Below are 27,321 nucleotides of genomic sequence, written 5' to 3' on the forward strand. Positions count from 1 at the left end.
GTTGAGAATAGTAGGATTGGAAGAAAGTGACTCTGTTTTGTTTGGTGGCTGTTTGTAGTATTTAACTAAAATTCTTGAGTAAAGCTGGCTAAACTGGATGGTCCTGTGTTTTTTGCTATGGTCAAGCCTGAAGTGATGGCCATTTAAAGGAAATTTTATTCTGGACCCTTCCTACTGAGATTTGAGATCATAATGGATGCTGAAATCCTAGAAAACAAATAGAAATATGATCATTGGCCTTTTTGGCAGCTGATCTGCTGAGGAAAATAAAAAGCAAAAAGGCTCACAAAGATTTTTTTAACAGGGTTTGCAGCTAGGCAGTTTTCTCACTCGCTTTCATGAAATTTCTATTAGCACCTGTACTCAGATAGAATATAATCCTAATTATTTTCCAGTCCCTTTTTATACTGTCCAATTAAACTGACAGACTACATAAAGTTATACCTAAAGCTGTCGGCAAATCATTCTGATTCCCCGAAGTTAATGTTTTCCTGCCTATCCTGATAGAGTTGCATTGGTGAGGTGACCCAGCTGTCATTTCATTTTTATGTTTCTCAGAAGTGAGGTGAGTGCCAGTTACGTAGTTGTTCGTGGCTGTTTTCCTTGGTCACTGTCCCCCATGAAGCAAGATGAGATACCATGCCTTGGCAATTTCTTTTAGGGTTACTGGACGAACTCAAACCAAATCTAGGGTGCTGAACACGATACATGTTCCTCCCTGAGCCTGTGTCTCTCACAGGTAATGGAGATGTCCTTTAAAAATACCAGGGTATCAAAGAATTTTCTCAAGTTAATAAATGAATATATTAATTGAGACTGGAAGTAAGACCTTGTTGATCTTCCTATTTCATTTGGTTGAAGATCTAGGTAGGGAGCATCATGGCAAGTTTCTGCCCTTTATCATATGGTGTTTCAGGTCTGGAAAAGCCACATGGCAGAAGGTGCAGGTAAACAGACCAGCTTGCAAAGTCCAGTGTGCCTTTCAGTGCCATCTCCTTAACTTTTTATGATAATTTTATCTCGGAAAATGGATTCACCAGAGGGCATCTTGGAACCCTTCTCTTCAGAGCAAAGTAAAATTTGAAATAAGCATTAGGATTGCTTAGCTTTGTGCCCCTTGACATCAGTTAAATACATGCCAAAGACACTTGTTTCAGGATTAAGCTCTGTGAACTCTACCAGTTGGGACACTAATGCATGCAACCCACAAGCTGTGTTGAAATGGAAGATAAGAATTCCTGTGGAGTCACTCCATGCTTGTTTTCTTAGTTTTTGCAGTGTGACTGTGACCCCACAGCTCATTTATCCCACAACAGCAATGAGGCAGAAGCTCACGGCTGCTGCCACCAGTTCCCTCTTCCAGATCTCGGCTTCTCTGAAGGGGAGCAGCTGATAAAAAATCTTCTGAAAGAGACAACATAGGCAAAGTGGTCATTTACCTAAACTGATGAGGCCCCTCATCATCCTGAAAACATGAAATATGAGAAAAGAAGAAGTGAAGGAGATTTCGTGATTCTGATACTTCTCCTTCTTTGTTTCTCTCTTTATATATACACATTTTAATCTGAGCTTGAAAAAACCCCTCACTAATGCAAAGGAGTAAAGGTTTTCATATGCTTTTCTTCAGGCTCTGTTTGGAAGGGTTATAAGGAGTTAAGCTGCTTTTTTAAAGCTGGCCTTTTTTTTTGCTGTGTAATTGGTTGTTAAAGCCTTGTTTTTAAGCTAGTGACCTTTGCATCAGTGACGTTACATGCATAGCATTAGCAAGTATTAATAAGGACAACTTTTCTCTATTTTTAGGAGGGGAAAGTTGCCAAACTTCAGATAATTTAGACGTCTCATGCATTTTTTTGTAAAAATGATTAGTAACATTCTTCTGCAGAACACACAACAAATTCAAAACTTCTGCTTATAGAAGTGCTCTGATTGGATGTATATTCAAATCTCATGCATTTGTATCAACATCAAAAATGTTTTTTTCCAGTGATAGGTATAGGAGTTGCATGCCACAAAGCAATGAAAGAAAGAAGAATAAAACTACTGCTCTGTAATAGAACAAGTAGAAGCAAAGAAAACTCCCTAATGAATTTTCCAACAAATACTTTGCTTGAATATATAATCACTTTGTCCTTGCATTAGATCGTAGATGTCACTACTGGGTATAAATATGTTTTATTGTTTGCATATTCATTCTTAATTCCACTTTCTCTACTGAGTGGTTTCACTCATTCAAGATCTTTGGATCAAGAATAAGCGTGGTTTAGAACAGAGAACAAAGGACACATCAGGGTAAAAGTAAGAGCTTCCAAAAAAGAAAGATAAGCACAGTCTCGGCTGCCCTTATATGCTCAAACAGGGCCTTTGTGGTGGTGCTATGATTGAAGGTCCTCATCTTTTTTACTGTGTCACCAAACCTGGCTGAAGTGGCAGTGAGGAAACACTGCTCATGGAAAACCAGAAAGAAGTTTGCCAACGACATTAAATTGAGAGGAGCTGTTGACTCCCTCAAAGGCAGGGAGGCCCTGCAGAGAGACCTTGATAAGTTAGAAATCTATGAAGTTTAATAAGGGCAAGTACTGGATTCTGCACCTGGGATGGGGCAACCCTGGTTCTGTGAATACAGTGGGGTGCAAGGGGCTGGAAAGCAGTGCCACTGAAAGGGATCTCAGGGTCCTGGTCGATGGCAAGTTGAATATGAGTCAGCAGTGCCCTGGCAGCCAGGAGGGCCAACCGTGTCCTGGGGGGCATCAGGCAAAGCCAGCTGAGTGAGGGAGGGGATTGTCCCTCTCTGCTCTGCACTGGGGCAGCCTCACCTTGAATATTGTGGTAGTTTTGGGCACTACAATGTAAGAAAGGTGTTAAACTGTTTAGAGAGTGCCCAAAGGAGACAACAAAGATGGTGAAGGGCCTTGAGGGGAAGCTGTATGAGGAGCGTCTGAGGGCACTTGGTCTGCTCAGCCTGGAGAAGAGGAAACTGAGGTGAGACCTCATTGCAGTTACAACTTCCTTATGAGAGGAGGAGGAGGAGGGGCAGGCACTGATCTCTTCTGTATGGTGACCAGTGACAGGATTTGAAGAAACATCATGAAGCTGAGTTGGGGGAGACTTAGATTAGATATCAGGAAAAGTTTTTTCACTCAGAGAATGGCTGGGCACTGGAACAGGCTCCTCAGGGAAGTGGTCACAGCACCAAGCCTGACAGAGTTCAAGAAGCATTTTGACAATGCTCTCAGGCACATGGTGTGATTCTTGAGGTGTCCTGTGCAGGGCCAGGAGCTGGACTTCAATGATCCTGGTGGGTCCCTTCCAATTCAATATGTTCTGTGATTCTATGATTTTTTAATGAAAGATTGGATTATGAAATCATCCCAAGACCAGGGTCCGGATAAGTCTTGGATGTCTACCTGTTTTGTCTCTGCCGTAACATAGCCCTGAAACTTTTTGATTTATCAAGTCTAGTATAAAACAGTACATGCTGTAAGTCAAGTCTGTTGCAGAATTCATAAAGAGTATCCACCTGGGAACAACAGAACAGAAACCCTTTCCTTCTTGTCTTTCACTTTCTGTTAATAACATAACATTTCTTTTTCATTTAAAAAAACCCCAACAAGCAGGGAAAAAAAACTAACACAAAACCCACAGAAAACCTCAAACACAAAAAAAAATCAACAAACTATTAAATGTTTCTGGAGGGTTACTATGGGTGCTGCTATCAGTGAGCTTCCAGGAAAAGTTTTGCCTCGTGTGTGGTGTAGCCTTTATGATGATGGCTTTGTCTCAAATAGTTATTTATTTAAACATCTTTAGATTTGGTACTGTGTGCAAGTTGTCTAAAAAAGCTACTAATTAAAAGTACACATAAATGTCCCAAAAAGGAGTTAAAAACAACACTCATTTTCTTCTGCTATTTAAAGTGTTCCTGACCCTGAAGCATATTTCTCTAAGGCCAATGAAACTAGAAAAATGTAAATGTTGTACAAAAAGAGGATCAGACCCGTAAACTGTCCATTCCTTCTCCTATTAGTATGTTATTCAGTGGAATTCAGTGTAGGACCAGCTGATGCCCATGTGAAGTACTTGTTTAAACTTGTGAAATCCCGGCCATCTGAAAGACAAAGGAGCACTAGAAAACAGACTGCCAGCCCTGGATCAAACCGATCCAGCTAATTAACATCAAAGCTTTGTATTTGCATCATGCTCGATTACTTCTGGGTTTCTTAAGCAAACCAGTGCTAAAACTATAAAAGCAACTGGTAAGGCTTTGTTTACAACCCTGAGTACTGGTTTAATTAACTTATTTAAATCCATTTAGGTTGCCAGTCTGTACCACTGCAAGGTCTGTTGTAAGGCTCAGTGTACTGAATCGGACACGTGTCAATTAAATCGTATAGTAACAACAGTGGAGTGAAAGGAGTGCCCAGATGGACATTTGGGGGCTTTGAAAATGAAACAAAGCTCTTTCCAAAGTCAGAGGCAGCAGGAAACTTGATCTTCATCACTGCTTGGCTCCAGTTTTTCTCCAGCAGGCCTGAATGGATCCAGCAAACCAGTCTGGATCTTTCTGGGGAGCCCTGTGTGAGGGCTCGAGGCAAAAAGAGGAAATATTTGGTCCTGTAGATTCCCAAACCCAAGATGACGACCACTAACAAAGAAGTGCCCAAGTCCCAGTATAGCATTTGTGTTGTTGACTCCATCTGTTTGGAACGGGGAGTGTTGGGGAAAAAGACGGCTTTAGATGGACAACTGTTGTAAGCCTTAGTACATGCTGCTGCAATACTGGAAATATTAGGAGCTCTGAAAACAGCCATCCTCTGACCTTGCCTTGTCTTTATGTGCACAGAGATGTAATGCTTAAATTAATGACCAAATTACTTAAAACGCAAAGCAGGACGGAAAAGATTGTGAGGAAGGAACATCATAAATTTTCCACATGACTTGTATGAAAGTGACAAGAATTGATTTGCATCTCTTTGAGATACAAGTTGGAGAGAAGTGAGATTGTGGATTGGGTGACCTTGGGTTAAATAGATTGGCACTTACTGGGTACAACTGAGACATTTCTGAGGCGGTCTCTGGCAATGTGAAGTGTTTTCTTTCAGGCACACTTTTGAAAAAAATTGCTTAGAAAGGAATATTGTACTTGTTTTATGTTACTGCATTTTTAACGTAAATAATCTAATTTAGGCAGGAAAAAATGTGTGAGAGATATCTATATATCTCTTCTGAAGCCATTGTTTTTTCCAGATTTAATTGTGGGTGCATTTGGAGCTGGGAAAGCCGTTGTTTACAGGTATGTGGCAAATACAATGGATTTTATATTTTACAGCTTTGGTGAGAGATTTGAAAATAAACAAATTTCAGATTACTGTGTTTCTCTGTTGCAATGTATAAAAACAGATCACTAGAGATGATAAATTAAACATCTTGTGAGAAACAAATGCTTTTTCCCATGCTCAGAACTTGTAATTTTTAGTGAAAATTCCCATGCTTAGTCGTAGCTTAAGAAGCTTCTGGAATGTTTGACTCCTCAGTTAATTTTAAATAAAAAAATTAAAAGGCATAGAATTGAAAATTAATTTCTTTTCACAGGGAATGGTGCTAGTAAGAAATTTCAAAGTGACTGGTTCTTCAGAGGTCATATGTGTTAAGATGAACTATTTATTGAGAATAAAGACTGCTCCTTTTAGCCTCAGTTTAAAAAAAATGCACAAGATCCCATTTTACAAAACAAAAAGTTCTTGCTGACTATGGAATTCCACTAAATGCATTTTTTATTTAGAGTTATAATTTAAAACTAAACCAAGTACATAAACAAAAATCTGTTACTGCTCTCTTTGTCCAGCCAGGCTGACAGTTGTTCACATTTGAATATTCACCATCCATTGCTACAACCAAGTAGTCATGTTTCTTGATTCCTGTCTGTCTTCCCAGCAGCACCTGACGGAGAGAAGGCATGTTCTACTTCTCAACTGAATGCTTGTGAAAGCATAAGAATTTTGTAAAACAGGAATGTTAGCTCATTTCAACTAACACTGTAGAATGCAGTGAATAGACCTGATTTTCCTACTTCCCTGTTAAAGAATCATGCAAATGCTTTGCAATGCATCACTTTGCAGTGTCATGAATGACTGCACAGGATGTGAAATGTTGGAGAATTAGATCCACTGTGTATTTTCAATAACAATAAAATCTGTTCTATTTAGTTCAAGACAGTGAGTAGCAGGTGGCCATTTCCTGGCCAGAACGTACCAAATATACAATCTGTCATTTTGGTGAAATAGAATATTGTTAACCAAAATTTGCTAGGAAAAAAGGTTTCCCTGTCGCACAAAAATGAAGAGAGTAATTTTATTTTTCAATGTCTTGCTGAAGTAATATAGATAAGTAATCATAAAAGCTCAAATGTGTATTAAAATATGAAGAAAGTAATTTTGTAATAAGCTGAGTTAGCCAGAATTACGTAAGTTACTGTAAAATAGTACTTCTGCCTTAAAAATAACAGAATCTGGACCCTTATTTGTTTTCATTTCTCTTCTAAATTACTCACGGTTTTAGATTATCTCATTACTAAATAACAGTTTCAGAGGGGTGGTTCCCATTACAACAACTATATATCCATGTACTCAGCAGAATTTACTGATAATTATTCCTGATTTACAAAGTCAATTTTCTCAAGAAATATCAGACAGAATTTACTTCATTGTTTTCTCAGGATACCCTACATCAACTTCTACTTTAACCAAATTATTTTTATTTTTTTTAAGAATCTTAAACAGAGCTAGCGAGTCTGAATATGTCACTGTTAATGGAGACAGTACAAAACAAATGTCCAAAGGACTGCTGTAAATCCCAAAAAGGCAGGCTCTGTCCCTTTGTGAAAACTCAGTGTGATGAAATGTGTCTGATGTGCTTTAGTCCTGGGACTCATCTACTGGTTAACTATAGGATACTGTTTCAGTGATGTGTTAACCTGTGATTTTTTTCATGAAGAACTGCCAAAATCTCAGTAGGACGTATCACAGCTTCTGCACCAAAAAACAAATAAAAATTCTTTTGGGTAGGAGCAGCATTATAATAGTGTGTTCTCCTAAGTAAGCCTGCATCTCTGGCTTCTTTGTGGCCATCTCAGTTAAGTGTTTTCTCTGCTTCAACTTGGGTACTCTTGTGCTCTTTCTATGTGCAGTGAACATTATTTCTGTCCCCCAGAGCCAGACCTGTTGTTACAGTGAATGCTCATCTTATTCTGAACCCTATGATTGTGAATCCAGACAACAAAACTTGTCAGCTCCCTGACTCTCAGCTTTTAGTGGCCTGGTAAGTTCATGATTACTCAGAAACCATCCTTATCCTCTTTCTCAAATAACTTCTTATTAATAACTTTTATTGCAGCTTTTTTTGAACATGTTCGAAGTTCAAAATGTTCAAACATGCTCTGAGCACAACAAAAAAACTCCTATGTAGAGTTCTTTTTTTATATATTCCAATACTTCACAGATTGTCAAACTGTGTCACAGCTATAAGCTGAGTCCTTTGATATACTGAGTCTCCTTCTGCTTAGGAGGATGCTCAGTGTCTCTTACGGTCAAGCTGCAAAATTATATGCAATGTTTGGATGAATGAAAGATAAACCAGCTAAAACAGATGAAACACATAAGCATTGATCTGTCAAAAAACATACCTTTGTTGAGAAAATGTAACAGTGAAAATGATGCAGAACTTGTGGGCCTACCATTTTCTGTTGGAGAAAGACAGATCTTGGTCCTTTGTGGAAGAGAGAATATATCTGGCTGACAATTCTGAGAGAAGTTCACAGGATGTTGTTTCTGGTTGTCTTTGGTCAGAGGAAAGCTTTTTTTTTAGTACACCACACAGGACAATGTTTCATCTATCTTTAAAAGAGAAACCCTTCACCACAGTAGCATCTAACTTTGAAAAGAAAAAGAACATTAAGAAACTTGAAGTTAATTAAAACAATTTAAGATCAGTTACAAATATAAAAATGCTTGCAGGACAGTTGGAGGCTATCTAATAGCACATAATACCACATAAAGGCACATTTACTGCACTAGAAAAAGGTCACTTAGAGAGGACCTCAGAACAGTTGATAAAAGAGGTTATTACAAATACAAAAAAAAAGATACTACTTAAAAGTGGAAACCATAACAAATGAGGAAGCTAAAATCAAAACAGAGCATAAACATGTGCACGTTGAATATAAAATAGTAGTATGTCTTGCCAAAGAGACTGTGAGGAACAGATTTCTCAGACATAGAAACATTAGAAACAGAAAGTCTGCCAGGACATGGGCTGGATGAAAACAATATTACAGTGTAAAGGAGGACTCCAGAAGATACATGACTGCAGAAATTTTTCACTGCTTTTAAACTAGAGATGGTCAGAGGGATTCCTCACACTGGAGATGTTCTTTATAGGAGATGAGTTCTGAAAATTATCTCAAATGTAAAAGTCAGCAAAAGAGTCTTTAGAATACATTGATAAATATGAACCGTAAAAAATAATCATGACCAGAAGCAGTTCATTTAAAAACCATAAAGGAACTAAACTCTGGTACACTTAAACCCCTATATATGTGGGCTCTCAATGTATATGGGATGGGGCTGTCAAGAGATTTTCACTCTTGCACTTTTCTTTTACACTTTATAGGACTTCTCATATTTGTCATAATGTTCTTCATTTCTACACCCAGTGTAGAAAATTGCCCATCTACAGAGCAATGTAGAAGGCACTTGGTAGAACTACACAGTCCCAAAACTCCACAAAGCTTTGGCCTTTTTGGAATAGGATCAAGATTAAGGACAAGACATGGAATAGGAGAGATCAAGATCCACTCTAATTTTTTAAGTACATTTTGTGTTAATAGTTAATACAGAATTTAAAATATCAACTCTTGGCTGAAGCACGTTCATTGATCAAAATTCTGTTTTTCTCACAACTTCAGGTTTTAAGACTTTTAAAAAATGCTTAATGTCATACTGAAAAAGATTTTGGAACCATAACATTTACCAAGAGAGTATTGAAAGAAAAAAGGTGGTTTTTTGCACAAGAGAAATAAATAAAAATATCTCTTAAAAAAAATACTCCTGCTGTGAGGTATTTTTTAAAAAAGGGAGTAAAAAACGAATACTCCTGTAGCATATTTTTTTCATTACTTTTAATTTCTCCACTACAGTAAGCCAGAAGATGTTTGGTTCATATCTACAAGAGCTTTAATAGGAGCATAATTTAATTTCTGTCTGCTTAATTCTAAAATACTGTTCCCTAAAGATTTAGTTTGTATTACAAAATGACTGAAGAGCAGCTGCTATTTTCCACACTGTAATTTTTCTCCTTAGTTGATATAAGCTTGTATTGCACATATTAAAACAATAAGTAGGGAAACTCCAACAAGCAAAGAATTCCTCAGTCCCATGGGATGAATCTGTGACAGCTGCGCAACTTGTATAAAAAGTCTACTGACTGACACAGCAAAGTTAGAATGAAAGGAAACCTCCTACCAGAAATGTTCCAGGAAGTGTGTGTGTGAATAATGTGGATTATTGTACATCTCCAAGTATTAGGAAAATATTATTTTTGCCATGATTGAAAAGCTGAAGCACAGAGGAAACATGTACAAAAAGTAATTTCTATACACAGCAGTAGGGGAATTGTCCTGAACTTGTAGAAGCATATAATTCATTCTCTGCCGTGTGTAAAGTGGGGCTGTTTCTATGTTCCCAAAACTAGCAAATCTGGAACAAATTCTGCAACTTTGAAGCTATTAAAGAATATGGGAAAAAGACTTTTTTTTCCTAAGTGTGAGAGATTCAAGTTAGTATCTGTAAAAAGGGGTAAATAAATCAAACATTTTAAGTTTTCAAAAACTGTTTCCACATCATGTGATTTATTATGTCCAAGACTGGGTTCTAGCTATTGAGATGTCTAGTTTACCCATGCATTGGTATTTTTATTACTATTTGAGGTCAGATAATCCCCTGGGTACCTTATTGCTACTTTGTGCTTAAATTGTATCTGAAAGTGTTATTTACTCACTTTGCACTAATTTCAGGTAAATATTGTTATTTCCAAGAAGTTACCTGACATACCAAAAGTAGTACAGAATTGTCCAATCATTATAAACAGTCAAGTTGTAGAATATATTTTTTTATTTGTAAGCACTTTTTGGGTTTGGATGTCTGATTTGAGATGTGCTTTGCAGGCTTCTTTAGGCAACCCAGCTATCCACATTTTCTAAACCCATTAAACCAGAGGTAGACTGTTTAAAATTTCTGATCTTCAAGTTCCTACTATCAAAAATACTCTGAAAAAAATTGTCATTCTTTTATCTCCAAAGGTACTACTATTAAAGTAGTAATAAAACATTTATAATCTTGGGTCAGCTAGATTCAGTAAATGAGACATTTCTACATACATTTTAAAAAAAACCTGAATACAAAATGCCTACAGAAAATGTAAAATCCAAATATAATAATATTTCAGCCTATCCTAACTGCATAGATTTTTCTAATTTGGCTCCTTTCTATTGCTAGTATTTTCTTTTCCCATTGGCCTAATTTGAAACAGGATGTGATTGGTACCCCATGGATATGGACCTAAGGACCATTGTTGAGATGGATTTGTGTGAGATTTTCCATAGGCTGTTGGCCAGCCTGACTCCATGGATCAGGCAGCAAAGGCATGTGGCCCAGAGTCAGAAGATGGAGAGTCAGCTCTCAGAGGGAAGGAGGCAGGTAGTGACAGCTACCAACACAGCTGCATTGCTATGTGGGAGATCTCTGAGCCAGGTAGTAGTTTCGGTAGCCCTGGAGACATCCAAAAGGCAGTCTTTTGAGCTATCCAGCAGCCCTAGTGTTACCATGGCCTGTCCACATGGTGTAGCTTAGCCATGGGATGCCTTCAGCATTAAAGCTCTGTGTTGGTCACTGTCTTAGACTTTGGCATAGCAAAATCTAGAAGCAAGGCAAGTATTAGAGCATCATAATAGAAATATATGGACTTGCTTTTACATATTATACCTCAGAGAGGAAACAGTTTGTTTAAAGGTTGTTTATCAGTAGACAATAACAGTCTCTGCATTCTTCTGTAGAGATTTGTGACCTTGCAGGATGGGTATCAGCCTCAAACAGAATGGAAGTCCATAGCATTAAAGCTTAAATGGCCTTTCTGATAAAGCATTATCCATTCTTTCTCTCCATCTGCAAACCTGTGTGCTAAAGAAATTTTCGACAATGACAAATGATCTGGTAATTCCTTGCTTTTGTAATTACAGTCAAATACTATTCAAACCGTGAGCTTATAGTGATGATAGACTCAGCAGAGAATAAATGTGATGTGGGGATCTCTTTGGAGAGACAAGATTGATAGCACATAAAAAATTCATATGCCTTAGGACGATGGACTATTTCCCAGCTGTTTCTTATCTGCTGAAATTTTCTTCCTTTGATTGTTAATTGCATTGTTTGGTTGATTGTTCCTATGAGAAAGCTCAAAAGCTCAGCTATTTTATTTCTTACTGTGTCTAGGAGTCAGATCTTGAATCTCCATAAATCCTTTAGACTGCTGTCCTCTTTTGTGGTCTTTGCCCCTGCTTTTCTTTTTCTTGAAGCTGAAGCATCCCTCAGCCTCTCCACAGCATCTTCCTGTCAAAGTGATGAGCATATCTAAATTCATCTGGGTTTGTGATTGAAATCTTTGATGTCTTTAGAACAGTTTCTGAACTAAATAATAAAATCACAAATGTGTGGCAGAATTCTGCTAAAGCCATAGCATTGCCTCTTGTGTGGCCAGAATCTGGGAGATTATTCACTTCACATATTTGCTCTTTGGCACTGCCATTCCCTTTTTGACATGCTCTGCCTGGAGTGGAAGGAGTAAATCTTGACTCTTACTCTTAAGTAATGCTTAAGAACATAACTTCAGTTTTCAAGTATGTATGATGAACTATTCTGTTCATCGTAGTAAATAAAATGTACACTGAAATTGTTCTGTTGAACAAGTAAAGCATTCCAAACTGGATGTTTTAACCCAACCTTTTTTCAGACATGGTAGTGTAAAAATTATTTGCCTTCTCCAAGTCAAGATCACTGAGTATATTTTTCTTGAGTTTGCATTTGAGAAAATACACTTATGCTCTGACATACAAGACTGGCCTGTGAAGCCTGATTTCTAAATTTTATTTGTGCAATTGCACAAGCTTTCCTCAATTTTATTGTTTCGTCCTTATGTATTAGGAAATAATTGGTTCTTCATATGTTAATTCATCCTTCTGTAAAGAAGTAGGAATATGACTGAATTTGCAATTTCTGCATGGACTGGATTGTCATTTGAAAGCTACAGTTTAGTAGTTTAGTGGCATAGTGACATTTTTTTCCTCAAGAATAAATGCCTTTTTTTAACCCCATGATAAAAAAGTGTCTATTAAGATCATGAGAGTGACATGTATCCCAGATGTGGCACAGTTCCATTACATTGATCAGCGGAAGCAAACATGCAAATAGAATGTGATTACAGGTTGTTTTAAAGGTTATGTTACTGGCTTTGCATCCACTGCATGGGGACATTAGTATATAGCATAACAATAGTGAGAAGATGAAGAGCAATGGCTAATGCAATTTTTTTTTATTTAACCTCTTGAAATAGTAACGATATTATAATAATGCCAGTGGAACACATTGTTATCCTGTGTATTTTTTGATTTGCTAGAAAACAGCTTGAGTATTGACTACATACTCAAAGATTTTTGTGATTTGACCATGATGAACCAGAAGGACTTCTGCAGACAGCCTCTTACAAAGGTGGTTTGCTGACGGTCAGCATTAACTTTCACAATAGTATTAGAAGGGTAATCTCTGTAGGATGTCTCAAGAAATACTGGTAACAGAGCCTCTTCTCCATACTTTTGCCAGGAAGATACTCAGAGACTCTTCTTTGATTACTGAAGCCTAGGAGACTTGCTAACTTAATTAATATAATAGGTAGCTAAATACAGATCTCAATTACAGCTTTTTAAGAAAATTAAAATAACTTAAAGATACAACTTGGGAACTGCTGATTCCCAGGGGAGTTTTATTTCTGCTAATAATCACTTTTACTCTTTTATATGTAGCTTTACTGTAAGAGTCTGCGCAGACTTTGAAGGTCAAAGTATTTCAGATGAGATAGGTAAGAAATGTTTTCTATTTGTATAATTTACTGTGTCCTGCTACATTTCAGATGTAGTTTTTTCTTACACTTTGAAAGATGATAAGAGTGAGATCCTCCCAAGGCAAGAAAATGCAGTTAAAAAAAATGTATATGTATATATATGGCACAAAGCTTCTATAACTGAGTTAAAGGATTTTTGATTCAGATTAAGCCATTTTCCAAATAAAATCAAGAATGTACCTTGTTGGAGAATGTTCTGTTTTGAAAAAAAAAACAACTTTAAAGCAACAGAAGTCCTGTACATGTATGATCTGTCAGTGAAATCAGAAAGCTTAAATTACACATCTTCCATACTTTGCATCAAAAACTAGTGGGCTGCTAAAGAGACAGGCACTTAAAGCATGGATTAGTTTTCCTTGGAAGACTTTGTTAGATTAATCAATTGTAATACTATGTTATAATACTATAATATTATAATACAATAATAACTAATTGATTAGTATTTTCTCTTTCTATATTAAATCAATAAATGTTTGATTCATTTGTATCCTTTAGTGCTGAAAGGTGAATTGCAATTAGATTCACTGAAACAGAAAGGAGCTGTTAAGAGGACCCTTTTCTTTGACTACCATCAGTCACATCATTACTTCTCCATTGTGATAGAAAGACAGAAGCAGCTCCATTGCCAGGACTTCCTTGTTTATCTCAGAGTAAGTAGTTTAAAAGATTTTGGACTGTCATACAGTAGTAAAAAAGTAGCCACCAGAAAAGGAAGAACAATTTCCAAAATTACAGAAATGTGAGATAAGATAGGCCTTATCTGTATGTCTAGAATGTCCAGAACATATTGCTACCTTGAAAAAAATTCCCTATATAAATCTTTGGCTGATCTTTTGTCAATATAAGTATAAAATAAAGACTTCTTTTGAAGAATGTACAGTTTTTCTGTGTAAAAATACATTAATTTCATGGTCTTCTGGAAATTTTGATCAAATACTGCATCTCCTGATACAAAAATGCGAGATTACTTTCCATTTTCAGTATCCCTTTATTTTTTAGTACTCACAGTGGGATAATCAACTAGTCATGTCAATGCCAATTCAGTTGCAACAGATATTTCAAAGGAACCTCACTAGAAATATTGGCCTAAAATTCATATATTTTAAAAAATACTTTGAAGGTATTTAAAAATGCTTTTAGAAAAAATAAAACCATGGATCTGAAGTTGTAAAGAAGAAAGGGTCAATAGTTACTCAGTTGCAGCTGGAATTACCTCATGCAATTGAAGTAGATTCCAAGTCTGGTCCAAGAAATGCAGTGGGAGTTGAAGTGGAGAAGTTTCAAGCACTATGTAAGGAAGTACCTAGGCAAGAAAGTTTTACCATTGCTAATTCACATAAGTTCTTGGTTATAGTACAAACCACCAGTATTATCTCCACAAATCCACACATGTCCTACCTCCAGTTCAAAAGGAAGGTGAGCAGCAGCTGATAGGAGTTGGTTCTGTGTGTCTCTTTTAAACAGCTTCATTTTAGGCTAATGACTTTGAAAAATTTCTGAGTCTACTCAGCTAAGCCGGCTTCTTCCAGAAGGGGCTGTGGAGGCAATGTGTTCTGGGCATTCCAGTCACTGCTGAGTCACCTTACTTTCCTAATAACACTACATGCAGCCAGAATTTGGCCAGCAGCTGTCAAAGAACCATGTCTTTACATTCAATAAAGACTGAAGTCTGAAACTGTTGACATACCATACTAATCTGAAATAATTGTATTAAACCACTGTTTTTTATTGTCTGATTGTCACTCACAGGATGAAACAGAATTTAGAGATAAATTATCTCCCATTAATATAAACTTCAATTATAGTTTGGATGAATCCAGTTTTGAAGATAGTTTGACTGTGAAGCCAATATTGAACTATTACCAGAAAAGCTCATTAACAGAGCAGGTACGAATTTTGCATGCCACATTTTCTGTATATAAACATGAAAGCATTTACAATTGCTATGTGTCATTTTCCTTAAAACAGAGAATTATGACCAGAAATTACACAACAAGGATTTAATTAATTCAAAATGTAAATTGAATATAAATATAGAACCGACAGGCCTTTAAAGTATTTCCAAAACTTTGTTGTGCTCTTAGTTTTGATTGCCTTCTAGAATACATAAGCCAAGTTAGTGTGGGAAAGGGCCTGAAAGATGATACTGTTCTGCTAAGGATGTAGTTGACAGTCTAGTCTCCAACTACCATGTGGAAAGGAACTTACAGAAAGGAGACAGAGAATTAACTCATGAAGTCAGTGCTAGTGATATTTAAGACACTTAGTTTAGTGATTTTTAAGGAAGTGATTTGGACTTTGAGGCATGTACTAACTGTATTATCATTTTTTCACTTTGCAATAATACAGGCTTACATTCTAGTTGACTGTGGAGAGGACAACTTGTGCATTCCTGACTTGCAGCTTTCTGCTATGCCGTAAGTTAAATAAAATAAATGACGCTGTGAATAAGGAAGTCCAAACACTGCTGACTTGTAACAGAATGAAGTATGTAGAACACAGTTCTGTTGTTTACTAGAGCTAATAATTTTCCAGATTTTAATTTGTGCATCCATTTCATCTAGAAAACTCAGAAATGGAGAAATATACACTTACAAATCACGTTTATGATGTTTAATGGTTGTCACAGAAAACAGACTTTGCAGGTGTTCATTAGAGGTGGTTCTAGTTCTCTGAATGCCAAGAGATAATGCAAATTGTTGTTCATAGGAGGTTTCAAATTTTTTTATTTCAGTGTGCCAGTGACTTTGAACTTGGGACACAATCCTCCTGAACTCAGTATACAGCGAGAGTATAAAGTGAAGTAAATGAATTTCAGACTAAAAATATTTCAAAACTTGGAAACAATATCTCGTGTGGGGGAGGAAGTGGGCTAAGCAGGAAAAATGGGAACCTCTGACTCTGTGCTATCCATCATTCCTGTGAAAGGAAAGGGCACAGCACTGTTGTAGATCTCAGGAGAATTTTTGTCATTGTTCATTTTACAATGGACATGAGAGAAAAACTACCACCTTTGTACCCTGCCAAAACAATGCTGATGGCACCCTTGTGGCAAGTAATTCCTCCACTAAATACTTCTTACTGGTTAGAAACTAGTCAGACTCTGAAATTTTATACCAGTAACTGAGAAGTTCTGTGGTAGTCTGCTTTGATTGTCTGTGGTACTGTTTTCTCTTTACCTCTTTTCTACACAGGTGCTGGCATACTTTTCCATGGGGTCATTTCTTTCGGAAAATGTTTTATTATGTTTCACAGAATATTTTCCAGAACAGATGTTGGGAGAGCAAAATGTCCTTCTGCTTTATTCATATGTAAATAAAAATTGTGCATGTTCTAACTCCTGACAAATAGTATTTTCTATACAGAGATACAGATCAGTTAATAATTGGAGAAGAAAACTGTGTCATGCTCATAATAAATCCAAGGAATGATGGGGAAGGAGCCTATGAAGCTGAGTTACACATAAAGATTCCCCCTGAAGCAGATTACACTGGGGTTGAACGCAACAATAAGGTAAATGAAAATCAAAATATTAGCAATAATAAAGCAGAAACTTGGACACTGCTGTCTTATCCTCCCAGCACAGCAGTGGTTTACCATTATTAAGGGTGTCCCAGTCTGATATCCTCAACAGTTGAACATTAACTGCAGTATAAATTTGACAAAGTTGTTTTCCTTTGTCATCAATTATTTTATGTTATGGATGGGCCAAAAACTCAGTCATAATGTAAAATGTGCCAGTGTTCACAGGAGGACTAATGTTGACTGAAGTCCTGCTGAGCAGTACTGAACATGCAGTGTTTCCTTTTGAGGTCTGTTTGTTTTTTAAGAGCAAAGATGAAACACTATCCTGCAAACAAGCAGAGTGTTCATGTATTCTCTGTTGGACAGCAAGTCTGAATCACCTCATCTGCACATAAATCTCCCAAGCTGTTGCAACATGAGCCTGCTTTTTTCTGTTAGTGCCTGGAATGTTCAGAAGGGCCTCAAGGGTGAGAGTGGGAGAAAGCAAGTTAATTTCCTTTCTAAAGGTAAATGTTTTTAAGGAAGCTGAAAGTAACTTACAAGGTATTTCTTTATTCTCCTTCTGTCAGTGACTTTATTAATGGGCTTTTAACCTAATTTGAAAAAAAATTACAAGAGGTAATGATGTCATCGAAGATGACAGTATGGAAATTCTCTGCAACTTCACATCTCAGAAGCATATGTTAAAGAAACCAGCCTTTTTCTATTGCCTATTCTTTTGTTCTCTTAGCAAAGCCTCTGGTTCTTTTGACTGTGATTTACAAAACAAAAGTTCTCTTTGATATACTACACATGGTTACATTTTTCATTTGTTGCTCTTCAGGAATATTCAGCTGCTCTTTTGGACATTACAAAGGATGTCAGGGGAGGCACTTAATCCAAAACTCACAGCACATATTGGCACGTCTATCATTTGAGGGACTTGGGGGTGGTGGTGGACGAGAGGCTAGACATGAGCCGGCAACACGCGCTTGCAGCCAGAGCCAACCGTGTCCTGGGCTACGTCAAAAGCAGTGTGGGCGGCGGATTGAGAGAGGTGACTCTGCCCCTCTACTCTGCTCTGGTGAGATCCCACCTGGAGAACTGCATCCAGCTCTGAGGTCCTCAGCCCTGGAAGGACATAGACCTCCTGGAGCAAGTCCAGAGAAGAGCCACTATCTGATTAGAGGGATGGAACACCTCTCCTGTGAGGAAAGGCTGAGAGAACTGAAAAGAGAAGGGTGACCTAATTGTAGCTTTCCAGTACCAAGGGGGAGTCTACTAGAAAGATAGAGACTTTTTACAAGAGCTCGTAGTGACAGGACAAGGATGAATGATTTTAAACTGAGAGTAGGTTTAGATTAGATATTGGGAAAAAAATTCTTTACTGTGAGGGTGGTGAGACACTGGAACAGGTTGCCTGAAGAAGTTGTGGATGACCCATCCCCAGAAGTGTTTAAGGAAAGGTTGGATGGAGCAACCTGGTCTAGTGGAAGGTATCCCTGTCCATGGCAGAGTAGTTGAAACTAGGTGATCTTTAAGGCCCCTTCCAAATGACACCATTCTATGATTTGGACTGGAGAAAATTAAGGACTTTATATTATTTTAGGAAAATTTAAATTTTACAGCATCAGCAGGATAGACTTACGGAGAAAGAAAGGAAAAAGACATGAAATATTCTGGTGCTTTGGAAGACTAAAGAGAAACTAGAATGGGTTAGGAAAGAGTGCTAACATTCTTTTTCTTTTGAATAGAAAATTGTAAAAGCCCAGGCATTAGGCAAAGCATTACCAGCCAGTGAGGGAAGTGATTGTTCCTCTCTACTCTGCACTTAATTTAATACAGAGTAATTTCAGCAGACAGGTGGATTTGTGGTAGAGCCTGTTGCAATGATGCTCTTAAAGCTCTTCCTCTAACATTTCATTGACTTTTGGTTCTACTGTGTTTACAGTCCTCCGTGTAGCTGTTTTTCTCTGAACTGCAGATTCCTGGTGTTAAGGCAGAGATAATATTCACCTCAGCCAGCAACACAGAAAGATTGAGACCAGAATATATGAAATGTAATCAGCTGAATAAATCATTTGATACATTTCTGATGAACTGAAAAATCTTTAGAACCAAAAAATTTCCTCTATGATACTCATAGAGGATATTTATCTACTTTATTGTGGGGCTACTCTGGATTTAGTCTACCTAATAGAGAAACACATTTATCCCTTAAGTGTTTCCTGTCCAACCTACTTTTTTTTTTATTATTTTAACTACTTTTTGGGCTATTCTATATCATTTGAATTACACTCAGAAGCTGTTGAAGTCAACAACTTAACTGAAAATTCACTTACCTTCTATCTCCTGCGTTCAGCTTTATGCAATACAGTGTTTGACCTGCCTCGGTTGTCATTATCTTGTTATCTCAGGACTGATTCTGTAGAATATTGTACACGGACTGTGCAATTGTACCAAAATGAGTAACATTTTGCAGGGATATATGTGATCATATGAAAGTGGAGTGGGAAGTGAATGTACATAATCTTAAAGTTTGAGGTCAAGGATGTGATTTTGGAGCTTCATTGTTTCCTGAAGATGCTGACACTTCAGGTAGAAGCTGATTATTGAAGTAGAATGACTTAAAATGAAATCAAATGTGTTGTTTTTTAGTTGTATTGTGGAAACACTTAGAAGGTCCAGAGACCAGGTAAATGAATAAATTACTACAGCTTTAGTAGTTACTGGAAACCAATTGGCTTGTAATAACTGTTCATATGGATAAGGTGTAGAGTTACTAGAATTAGCTGCAATGAAAAACATATAACTACATTATATTACCTCATATAACTAGAAGTAAATTAGGCAAATGCAAAGCCCTAATAGATATTTGTTCCACACCAAAAAACATTATGTATTTTGGCAGAACTGTCTCTGCTCAGGCTGGAAACTGTGGAATGGTGGGTTCACATCCAGATACATATTGCAATGGATAAGGTCTGAGCCACTTTCTTTCTGAACTAAAGCATGACACTCATAAAATAAAAAAACAACCTGAAACCTTCTTGTATTATCTGAAAATTCTTAGAATAAGTACATAATGGCTGGCTGGATGAGATGTGATTTGAGCCTTATAAGGACAAACACTACTTCTTTATACATCAACTAGAAGAGAAGCTAAATTCTGGCACCTGGTACCTAATCCATCCACTTCTTCTCAGAAAATAAAATTGGAATGTAATGATTAAGGAAGGAGAGGAAGTGTTTTACTCTTCAGCCTATTGTGCTTAACTATTCTGGCATCAGTTAGTAACTCATCACTACGACCACCAAAAAGTTTCAAGTCTGTAGACTGCCTGGATTACTTAAAGCATCCAATCATTTTCTAGTTAAAATGCACCCTGGGAGCACATGTGTTAATTGTTGGGGTTTTATTTCTGCTCAAGACTGCCAAAAAGACCATGTGTTGCTATAAAAATATAAATTGCTACCAGTGGCAGGTAGAAGAGTTTTGTGGCAAACACTTCCATCTGACTGAGTTACATATGAACCCACTGATACTGACAATAGTAGGTGTACAAGTCTCTGAGCTTGCTTGCTTCCTGCCTGGTTTTAATTTTCCTATTTTGTATTTAGCCACCTCAAAAAGGTGATCAGTGCAAAAATGAAGGCAGTAAATCTCATTATTGAAAGAATTCTACCAAACTTGACCCTTTGTCACATCTTTATGCTGCACAAATTAGGTTTTGTGTTGCTGGTCGTATAAATTCTGTACCATTAATCATTTTCTGTCTTAAGAGCATGCCATGCAAACTGCAGAAAACCTACTCACAAAACTTCCCTATTTTCTCAGCCTTAGAAGGACAAAAAAATGTGTGATAAGGGCTAATTTACTCTATACAGCTCTATGATACAGCATTTTAAAAGAAACTGCCAAATGTCCTATATCGATGAATATTTATTTTATAACATTTAGACCTCAATTTCAACCCTTCTTGCCTAACAAAAGCAAAACTATAAACCCACGCATCAAGCTAAAATGCTTAGTTTTCCAGACAAGTTTGGTTTCAACTGTGTTAACATCCTCTCTTCTCCCGTGTGTTGCTTCCCACCTCTAATTAACCAGCTGGAAAGAGTGTAAAAATCCTTCCCTCCCAACCCTAGAGAGGCTTGGGAAGGCTGTTAGTGAACTGGACATGCTGTGTAACCAACTTTGTTTCCTCCTAGCAAACTGTAAAAGTGTCAGTGTACAATGAGGTGTGTGCTGAGGGCATGCTTCATAGGGGCTCTGTTTAGGGCATGCCCTATCTTTTCATTTAAATTCAGGAAATGATGAGGACAGCATGTCCATGCTGGCTTTTACAGATAAGACAAATTGATATTCAGTAGTCTGGAGATTTCCCAGGTCTTTTTATATAACTTACACATACTGCGTCATCCATGAAAATCACAGATGAGAGGAAAGGTAGTGTAACTTGCTTACTTCTGCACATATATGGAAATACTTTCTTTTATTGAATATGTCAAAGAGGAAAACAGAAAAAAAACCACCCGCATTTTGTTGCTTTATCTTATTCTGTATCTCCTAATTTGCACTATTCTATAGCTGATCCTCCTTTTATACAGTCTGTTTTGTTTACCGATGACACTACTAGTGATAAAGATTGCTATAAACAACAAAAACCTTAATTTCTGATAATGTGAAAACCTATCTCCTTTGTTGCCAATTTATAAACACAGATAACAGTTTATGTTTTTACAGTAATATTTAATGTTCTAAGTATTTTAACATAGATTGGAAAATAAGGGTCTAGACTTGATCCATTATAAAGTTCTGCCAATGCCAGAAATTCACTATAGAGACTTCTGGTGGTGGACAACACAACCATTTCAATTAGAATGAGACCTTTTTCCTCACCCAGGTTTGCCTGCTCATTTTTCTCTGTTGAGTCATTATGGCTATAGGAATGATTCACAAAAACAGAGCGGTATGTTAAAACTAGACATAGAGTGATCTCATCCTGATTCTTAAGGTTCTGGGAAACTATCCTGTTCGGTTTTCCCTGGCATCAGTTTTCCCCTGTTTTCTGACAATAAGCAAGTAAATGTTTTGATAGTGCACTGAGCAGGTGTCCGAAATCAAAAGAAATGTCACAGTCAAAAAGGCATCACTTTCCCAACTGGATACATTTCACTGTGATCTCTGACCTCCATATTGGTGTCCTTTTGTTGCAGGCACTGCGTGTATTGAGCTGTGATTACAAGATGGAAAATGAAACTAGAATGGTGGTTTGTGATCTTGGGAACCCCATGGTGGCTGGCGCAAATGTAAGGGAAAACCAGATGCATTTACTGATTTTTATCTAATTGAATTTTAAAGGGGAACAAATGGAAATCTATTCAATTAGCAGAAGGAGTCCCAATAAGCAGCATATAAACCAAATTATTTAGTTGGACAGGAAATTGTTTGTGTAATAAGAGGCAGAACTGTGCTTCTAAAGAGCTAACAATTTGTTTTTCTAAAAGATTAATTATGCTAGAACCTGTGTTTTATTTCATTTATTGTAAAGAAAATGAGTGACTCAGTTTGTCACAGAAGTTACACTACTATAATGAGAAGAGAATCCCAGTCTGCAATGTGATCTGTTTATTTTTTCTTTTTTAGTACTGCCTTTACTTAAGGTATGTATAGTAAATGACAACTTCTTTAGTCTGATTCTTATCTTCAGTGCATAAGGATTGTCTTATCTGTTTATATCACAATTTATATCCAGGAAAATGGGGTTGGAAAAAAGTTTTACTTCAAGTTATTGTTGTAAATCTAAAGATTTTCCTAAGACAGCCTCTCATTAATCAGACTACATATTAGGTGGAATGTTGGTAGCCTTGCTTTTAGGCAAAAGTGGAACTGAATAATGACTAATGATGGACAGTAGGTAAGGATTAAAAATAGGTTTGGAGATAAAAAAGAGCTACCTTTTCCACAATTGTCATCCTTTGTCCCTATTTCATGACATAACAGTCTTGGAAATCCCAGAATTGTAAACTCAGGAATATTCAGCCATCCATGCTCTTGCAGAGGAATTTAGTGTTTCTTATAAATTTGTAAATGTTACAAATATTTAACTAAAAGCAAATAATCCAAACATTTATACCTAGATAAAAAACTGTCCTAATAAAAACGAAGTGGTCAACAGCATGAACATATATCAGGAATAAACAACAGTTTTTGACTGAAAACTACCACTGCTTGAATTTCATATTGGGCCTGTGGCTTTGCAAAGAAACTAAAGCAAATTTCCTAAGTATTTTCAAAATTCCTACAAAGTTAAGGTTTGTCCTACAGAAGATCAGTATTTCACTCTTCCGACTCTCTACAGAGGGGATCTTTCCTGGTCTCTTATGATCTTGAAGTAGTTCATGTCTGACCCTCGATAAAAGAACCAAAGAGTCATACTCCCCATGGGAGACTGGGACTAGAATAAGTTTGTTTGGATCCTAGGGATAGCCTCAGATCAGCCACAGAACTGAAAGAGAATGCAAACAGGTGTTTCATACAGTCATCTGCTTGCGTGGTCACAAACAGTCCCAGGGACTCTTTGGGATTACAAGGAGCTGGAAACCACTGAAAATTGGACTCTCGGTAACGGACCTCCTGGGAAGAAGAATCTTCCTGGTGAGTTTCTTTCTCCATAGAACCACTGTGAACTAGAAGTCTGAAGAGAATACTGCAAACATTTTCTGGGAAGGACATAGACAAGAGGGATAAAAGATTTTGAAGGTTTTGTTTTATTCTACTAAATGAAACTCCTAAAAGGTAAGAATAATTGAAAACATTTCTGAGGAATGGAATTTTCATAGTGGGATTATGGGAGGCAATGATGGGCCAAAGCACTGGATAAATTCCAAGTCAAGTCAAATAAAAATGGAGATTCATCCAAGAATCCTCAAAGAGCTGCTGATGTCATCACAAACCTCTCTCAAGGACTTTTGAGCAGTCTTTGGAAGCTGGAGAGGTCCCAGCTGACTGGAAGGTGGAGAATGTGATCTTGATTTCCAAGAAGGGGAAGAAGAAGAACCCCAGTAACTACAGGCCTGTCAGTTTCCCTTCAGCACCTGGTAAAGTTATGGAGAAGATTATTTTGGGAAGTATGAAAGACAGCGCAGTCACTGGTCACAGCCAGCACGGCTTCATGAGAGGAAAGTCCTGCTAGTCAAACCTGATTTCCTTCTACAACAAGGTAACCCACCCAGCTGACCAAGGGAAGACAGTGAATGTAACCTTTTTGGATTTCAGTAAACCTTTCGATATTGTCTCTCACAGGATCCTTCTGGACAAAATGTCCAGCACAGAGCTGGATAAACACATCATGTGATGGGTGAGCAATTGGCTCACAGGTTGAGCATAGAGGGTAATAGTGAATGGGGTAACATCAGACTGCTGACCTGGCACCAGTGGAGTTCTGCAGGGCTCCATCTTGGGTCCTGTGCTCTTCAACATCTGCATAAATTACTTGGATGCAGGACTGAAAGGGATACTAAGCAAGTTTGCAGATGACACAAAACTGGGAGGACCTATTGTCTCCCTCAAAGGCAGGGAGGCCCTGCAGAGAGACCTCAACAAATCAGAGGACTGGGCAATCACCAACCATAGGAAGTTCAACAAGGGAAAGTGCTGGATTCTGCACGTGGGATGGGACAACCCCAGGTGTACTTCCAGACTGGGGAATGAGGTGCTGGAAGGCAGTGCCACGGAAAGAGACCTGGGGGTCCTGGTCGATGGCAAGTAGAACGTGAGTCAGCACTGCCCTGGCAGCCAGGAGGGCCAACCATGGGGGGCATCAGGCAAAGCATCACCAGCCGGTCAAGGGAGGGGATTATCCTGCTCTGCTCTGCACTGCTGTGGCCTCACCTTGAATATTGTGTGCAGTTTTAGTCTCTGCAATATAAAAAAGACATTAAGCTGTTAGAGAGTGTCCAAAGGAGGGCCTTTGGATGAAGATGGCGAAAGGTCTGGAGGGGAAACTGTATAAGGAGCAGCTGAGGACACTTGGTCTGTTCAGCCTGGAGAAGACTGAGGGGAGACCTCGTTGCAGTTACAGCTTCCTCATGAGGGGAAGAGAAGGGGCAGGCACTGATCTCTCCTCTGTGGTGACCAGTGACAGGACCTGAGGGAATGGCCTGAAGTTGTGTTAAGGGAGGTTTAGGCTGGATCTTAGAAAGAGGTTCTTCACCTAGCGGATGTTTGGGCACTGGAACAGGCTCCCCAGGAAAGTGGTTCACAGCACCAAGCCTGACAGAGTTGAAGAAATGTTTGGACAATACTTTCAGGCACACGGTGTGAATCTTGGGTGTGACTCCTGTGCAGGGCTAGGAGTTGGATTCGATGATCCTTGTGGGTCCCTTCCAACTCAGCATACTCTGTAATTCTGATTCTGTAGTCTCTTGTATTGAGAAACCAGCAATTTTAGTTACCTGCTTAGTGGTTTCCCAGTTAATCTCAAGGCAGAAGCAAATTCTCAAGATACAGATGGAAGTAGACAAGAATCTTGTGGATGATCAGGATGCAGTGAAGGAGGGCAGGAGAGCATAAACCCCCTTGGGTTTGGAAGAGAAAAGGAAGACTAAACACAAGAGACTCTCACATGTTAGACTGCAGACCCTCAGACTCCTCTCTTTGAATCCAAGGCCATGTTTCCACATCATCCTTGACTCAAAATGCTAGCAGTGTGAAGACTTCAGGAATGCCCTTCGGTGGCTATTAAAGCAGTACTACTCTCACCTGTGTCCTTATGAATTTTCACAATGTAACTGATCCTTCTTTTCTTCAGAATCAATTCTAGAGTTGCCATTTATGGATTGCTGTTACCAAATATTCCTAAGCAAAATACTTTGTAAAGAGTGACTTAGAAGTAGCAGAATAAAACAACAGAGTTTATAACATATTTAAGGATGTTCTGGTTTATAACAAAGTAATCCAACCCTTTAAAATTGAGGCATGTGAAGATAGAGTATTACAAAGACAGATGGCTAAATTGTTTGATTATAGTGAGTGAAATCTTAAATCCAAACTTTGTCTTTGAAACCAGCTCTCCTGGACACTCAGAAAAGGTGAAAGGACTTTTGCTTTTTCAGTCCAAACATATTTATGATGGCAAATGTACTTCCAAAAGCAAAATACCAGCCCTTTGCACAAATTACATAAATCACAAAAGGTTGCTCTGATCTATTTCCAATTTTGCAAAACAATTCTGCACTGGCAGGAGATCAGTTATTCTCAAAATACTCAGTCAGAAAGGGACTCTTTGTGAAAGCTGTGAGTGGAAAGGAAGGGTTAGGTCAAAATCGAACATTGCTGAAGTTCTTAACTATTGAGTCACTGTCATGGCTTTTTGGCACCCTGAAATCCTAGAATTCTTGAACTCTTTAAGATCAACTTTTGGGTATGAGGGTTATGTTGGGATTTTGTGATGTAACCCATGGGATATTACTGTAGTGGACTACAGGATTGACTGACATTTCGCATCTTCAAAATGCATTATTGTCATCTGTGTCCTTAAAACTCTTTACTGACCACAAAAAAATACTTAACCTTTTCAGTATTATTTTTGAGGTTAAAAAACTAAGAAAAAGTGAAAAAGAATATAAAAAGGTAAGGAAAATCAGAATACCACATGACTCAGAATGCAAATTAAATGGCTGATACCATCTCACTGGCAAAGAGTGCTCAATGTACTTATTTCTGACTCTTAAATGGATCAGACCGACAAGCTTCCTAATGCCTGTTCAGTGGAGTTAGCAAGTGAAAATAGGTTTTATTAAAAATTCTGCTAGAAAAATCAGGAAGTTAATAGGAAATAATAGTAATAAGATTATAAGACTGGAGGATTGGAAGATCTTACCTGTTTCTTGATATGTACCAAACTAATTCTTCAAGAGCACAGAGGTTTTATCTTTCTTATGCACTGTAAGACACTTTAAAAAAAGCTTTCCCTCTGCCTCCCAACATACTTCTAAATCCTGTCAAACATGGTAACAGATTAAGGCTGATCACTAATAGCAGGAATGTCATATATTTCAAAGACACATGATGTTACAAACATGGAAAAATTGCAATTTTAATGAAACTAACTTCACTTGGAAAATTTTAAATAAAATTAAACTATTCTGATAAAATTTATGTCCTAGTAAAATAAGGAGGTTGAGTGATTGCTAAGCTACAAGTTCAAGCAAATTAAACTTCTTAGGCCTCAGTGGGTTTTCAGCAAGGGCAAGTGAGCATCTTTGCCCCATTATTAGTAGCAGTGTCAAGGGTTATTTGACATTAACAAAGTCATGCAACTATACAAAGGCAACATCTGCAGCTTATTAGAGTTGTACAGTAGGAGTGTGTTTCACCATTAAATAGGGGATTAAGCCTCAGGGGAGTAATAGATCATCAAAACTACAGTTCATGTCTGCTCTGTCTGATGAAAATTTTATCTTTGGTTCACCACATCTTTTTTCTTCTGTAAGTGGAAATAAATTTATTTAGACTGGTTAGTAAAAACAGTAAGAGAAATGGTGAATTGAATATTTGGAAATTTTTGTCTAAAAGACTAAAGAAAGTCA

At 37.7% G+C, this 27,321-nt stretch overlaps 1 protein-coding gene across 1 annotated transcript in view; it reads left to right on the top strand.

Annotated features, from left to right (window-relative positions):
• The window catches only part of ITGA8 (integrin subunit alpha 8), a 109,882-nt gene that overhangs the window by 37,778 nt on the left and 44,783 nt on the right, over positions 1-27,321 (top strand). The window contains exons 14-21 of the mRNA XM_027720540.2: positions 5,245-5,290; positions 7,207-7,314; positions 13,124-13,179; positions 13,717-13,871; positions 14,971-15,108; positions 15,571-15,638; positions 16,587-16,734; positions 21,946-22,038. Coding sequence (XP_027576341.1) covers positions 5,245-5,290; positions 7,207-7,314; positions 13,124-13,179; positions 13,717-13,871; positions 14,971-15,108; positions 15,571-15,638; positions 16,587-16,734; positions 21,946-22,038 — 812 coding nt within the window. The remainder of the gene's footprint in view (positions 1-5,244; positions 5,291-7,206; positions 7,315-13,123; positions 13,180-13,716; positions 13,872-14,970; positions 15,109-15,570; positions 15,639-16,586; positions 16,735-21,945; positions 22,039-27,321) is intronic.

This window comes from Pipra filicauda, unplaced genomic scaffold, assembly GCF_003945595.2.
Source record: "Pipra filicauda isolate LSUMZ 115617 unplaced genomic scaffold, ASM394559v2 scaffold65_size3143899_pilon, whole genome shotgun sequence".
In the NCBI taxonomy this organism is placed as follows: domain Eukaryota; kingdom Metazoa; phylum Chordata; class Aves; order Passeriformes; family Pipridae; genus Pipra; species Pipra filicauda.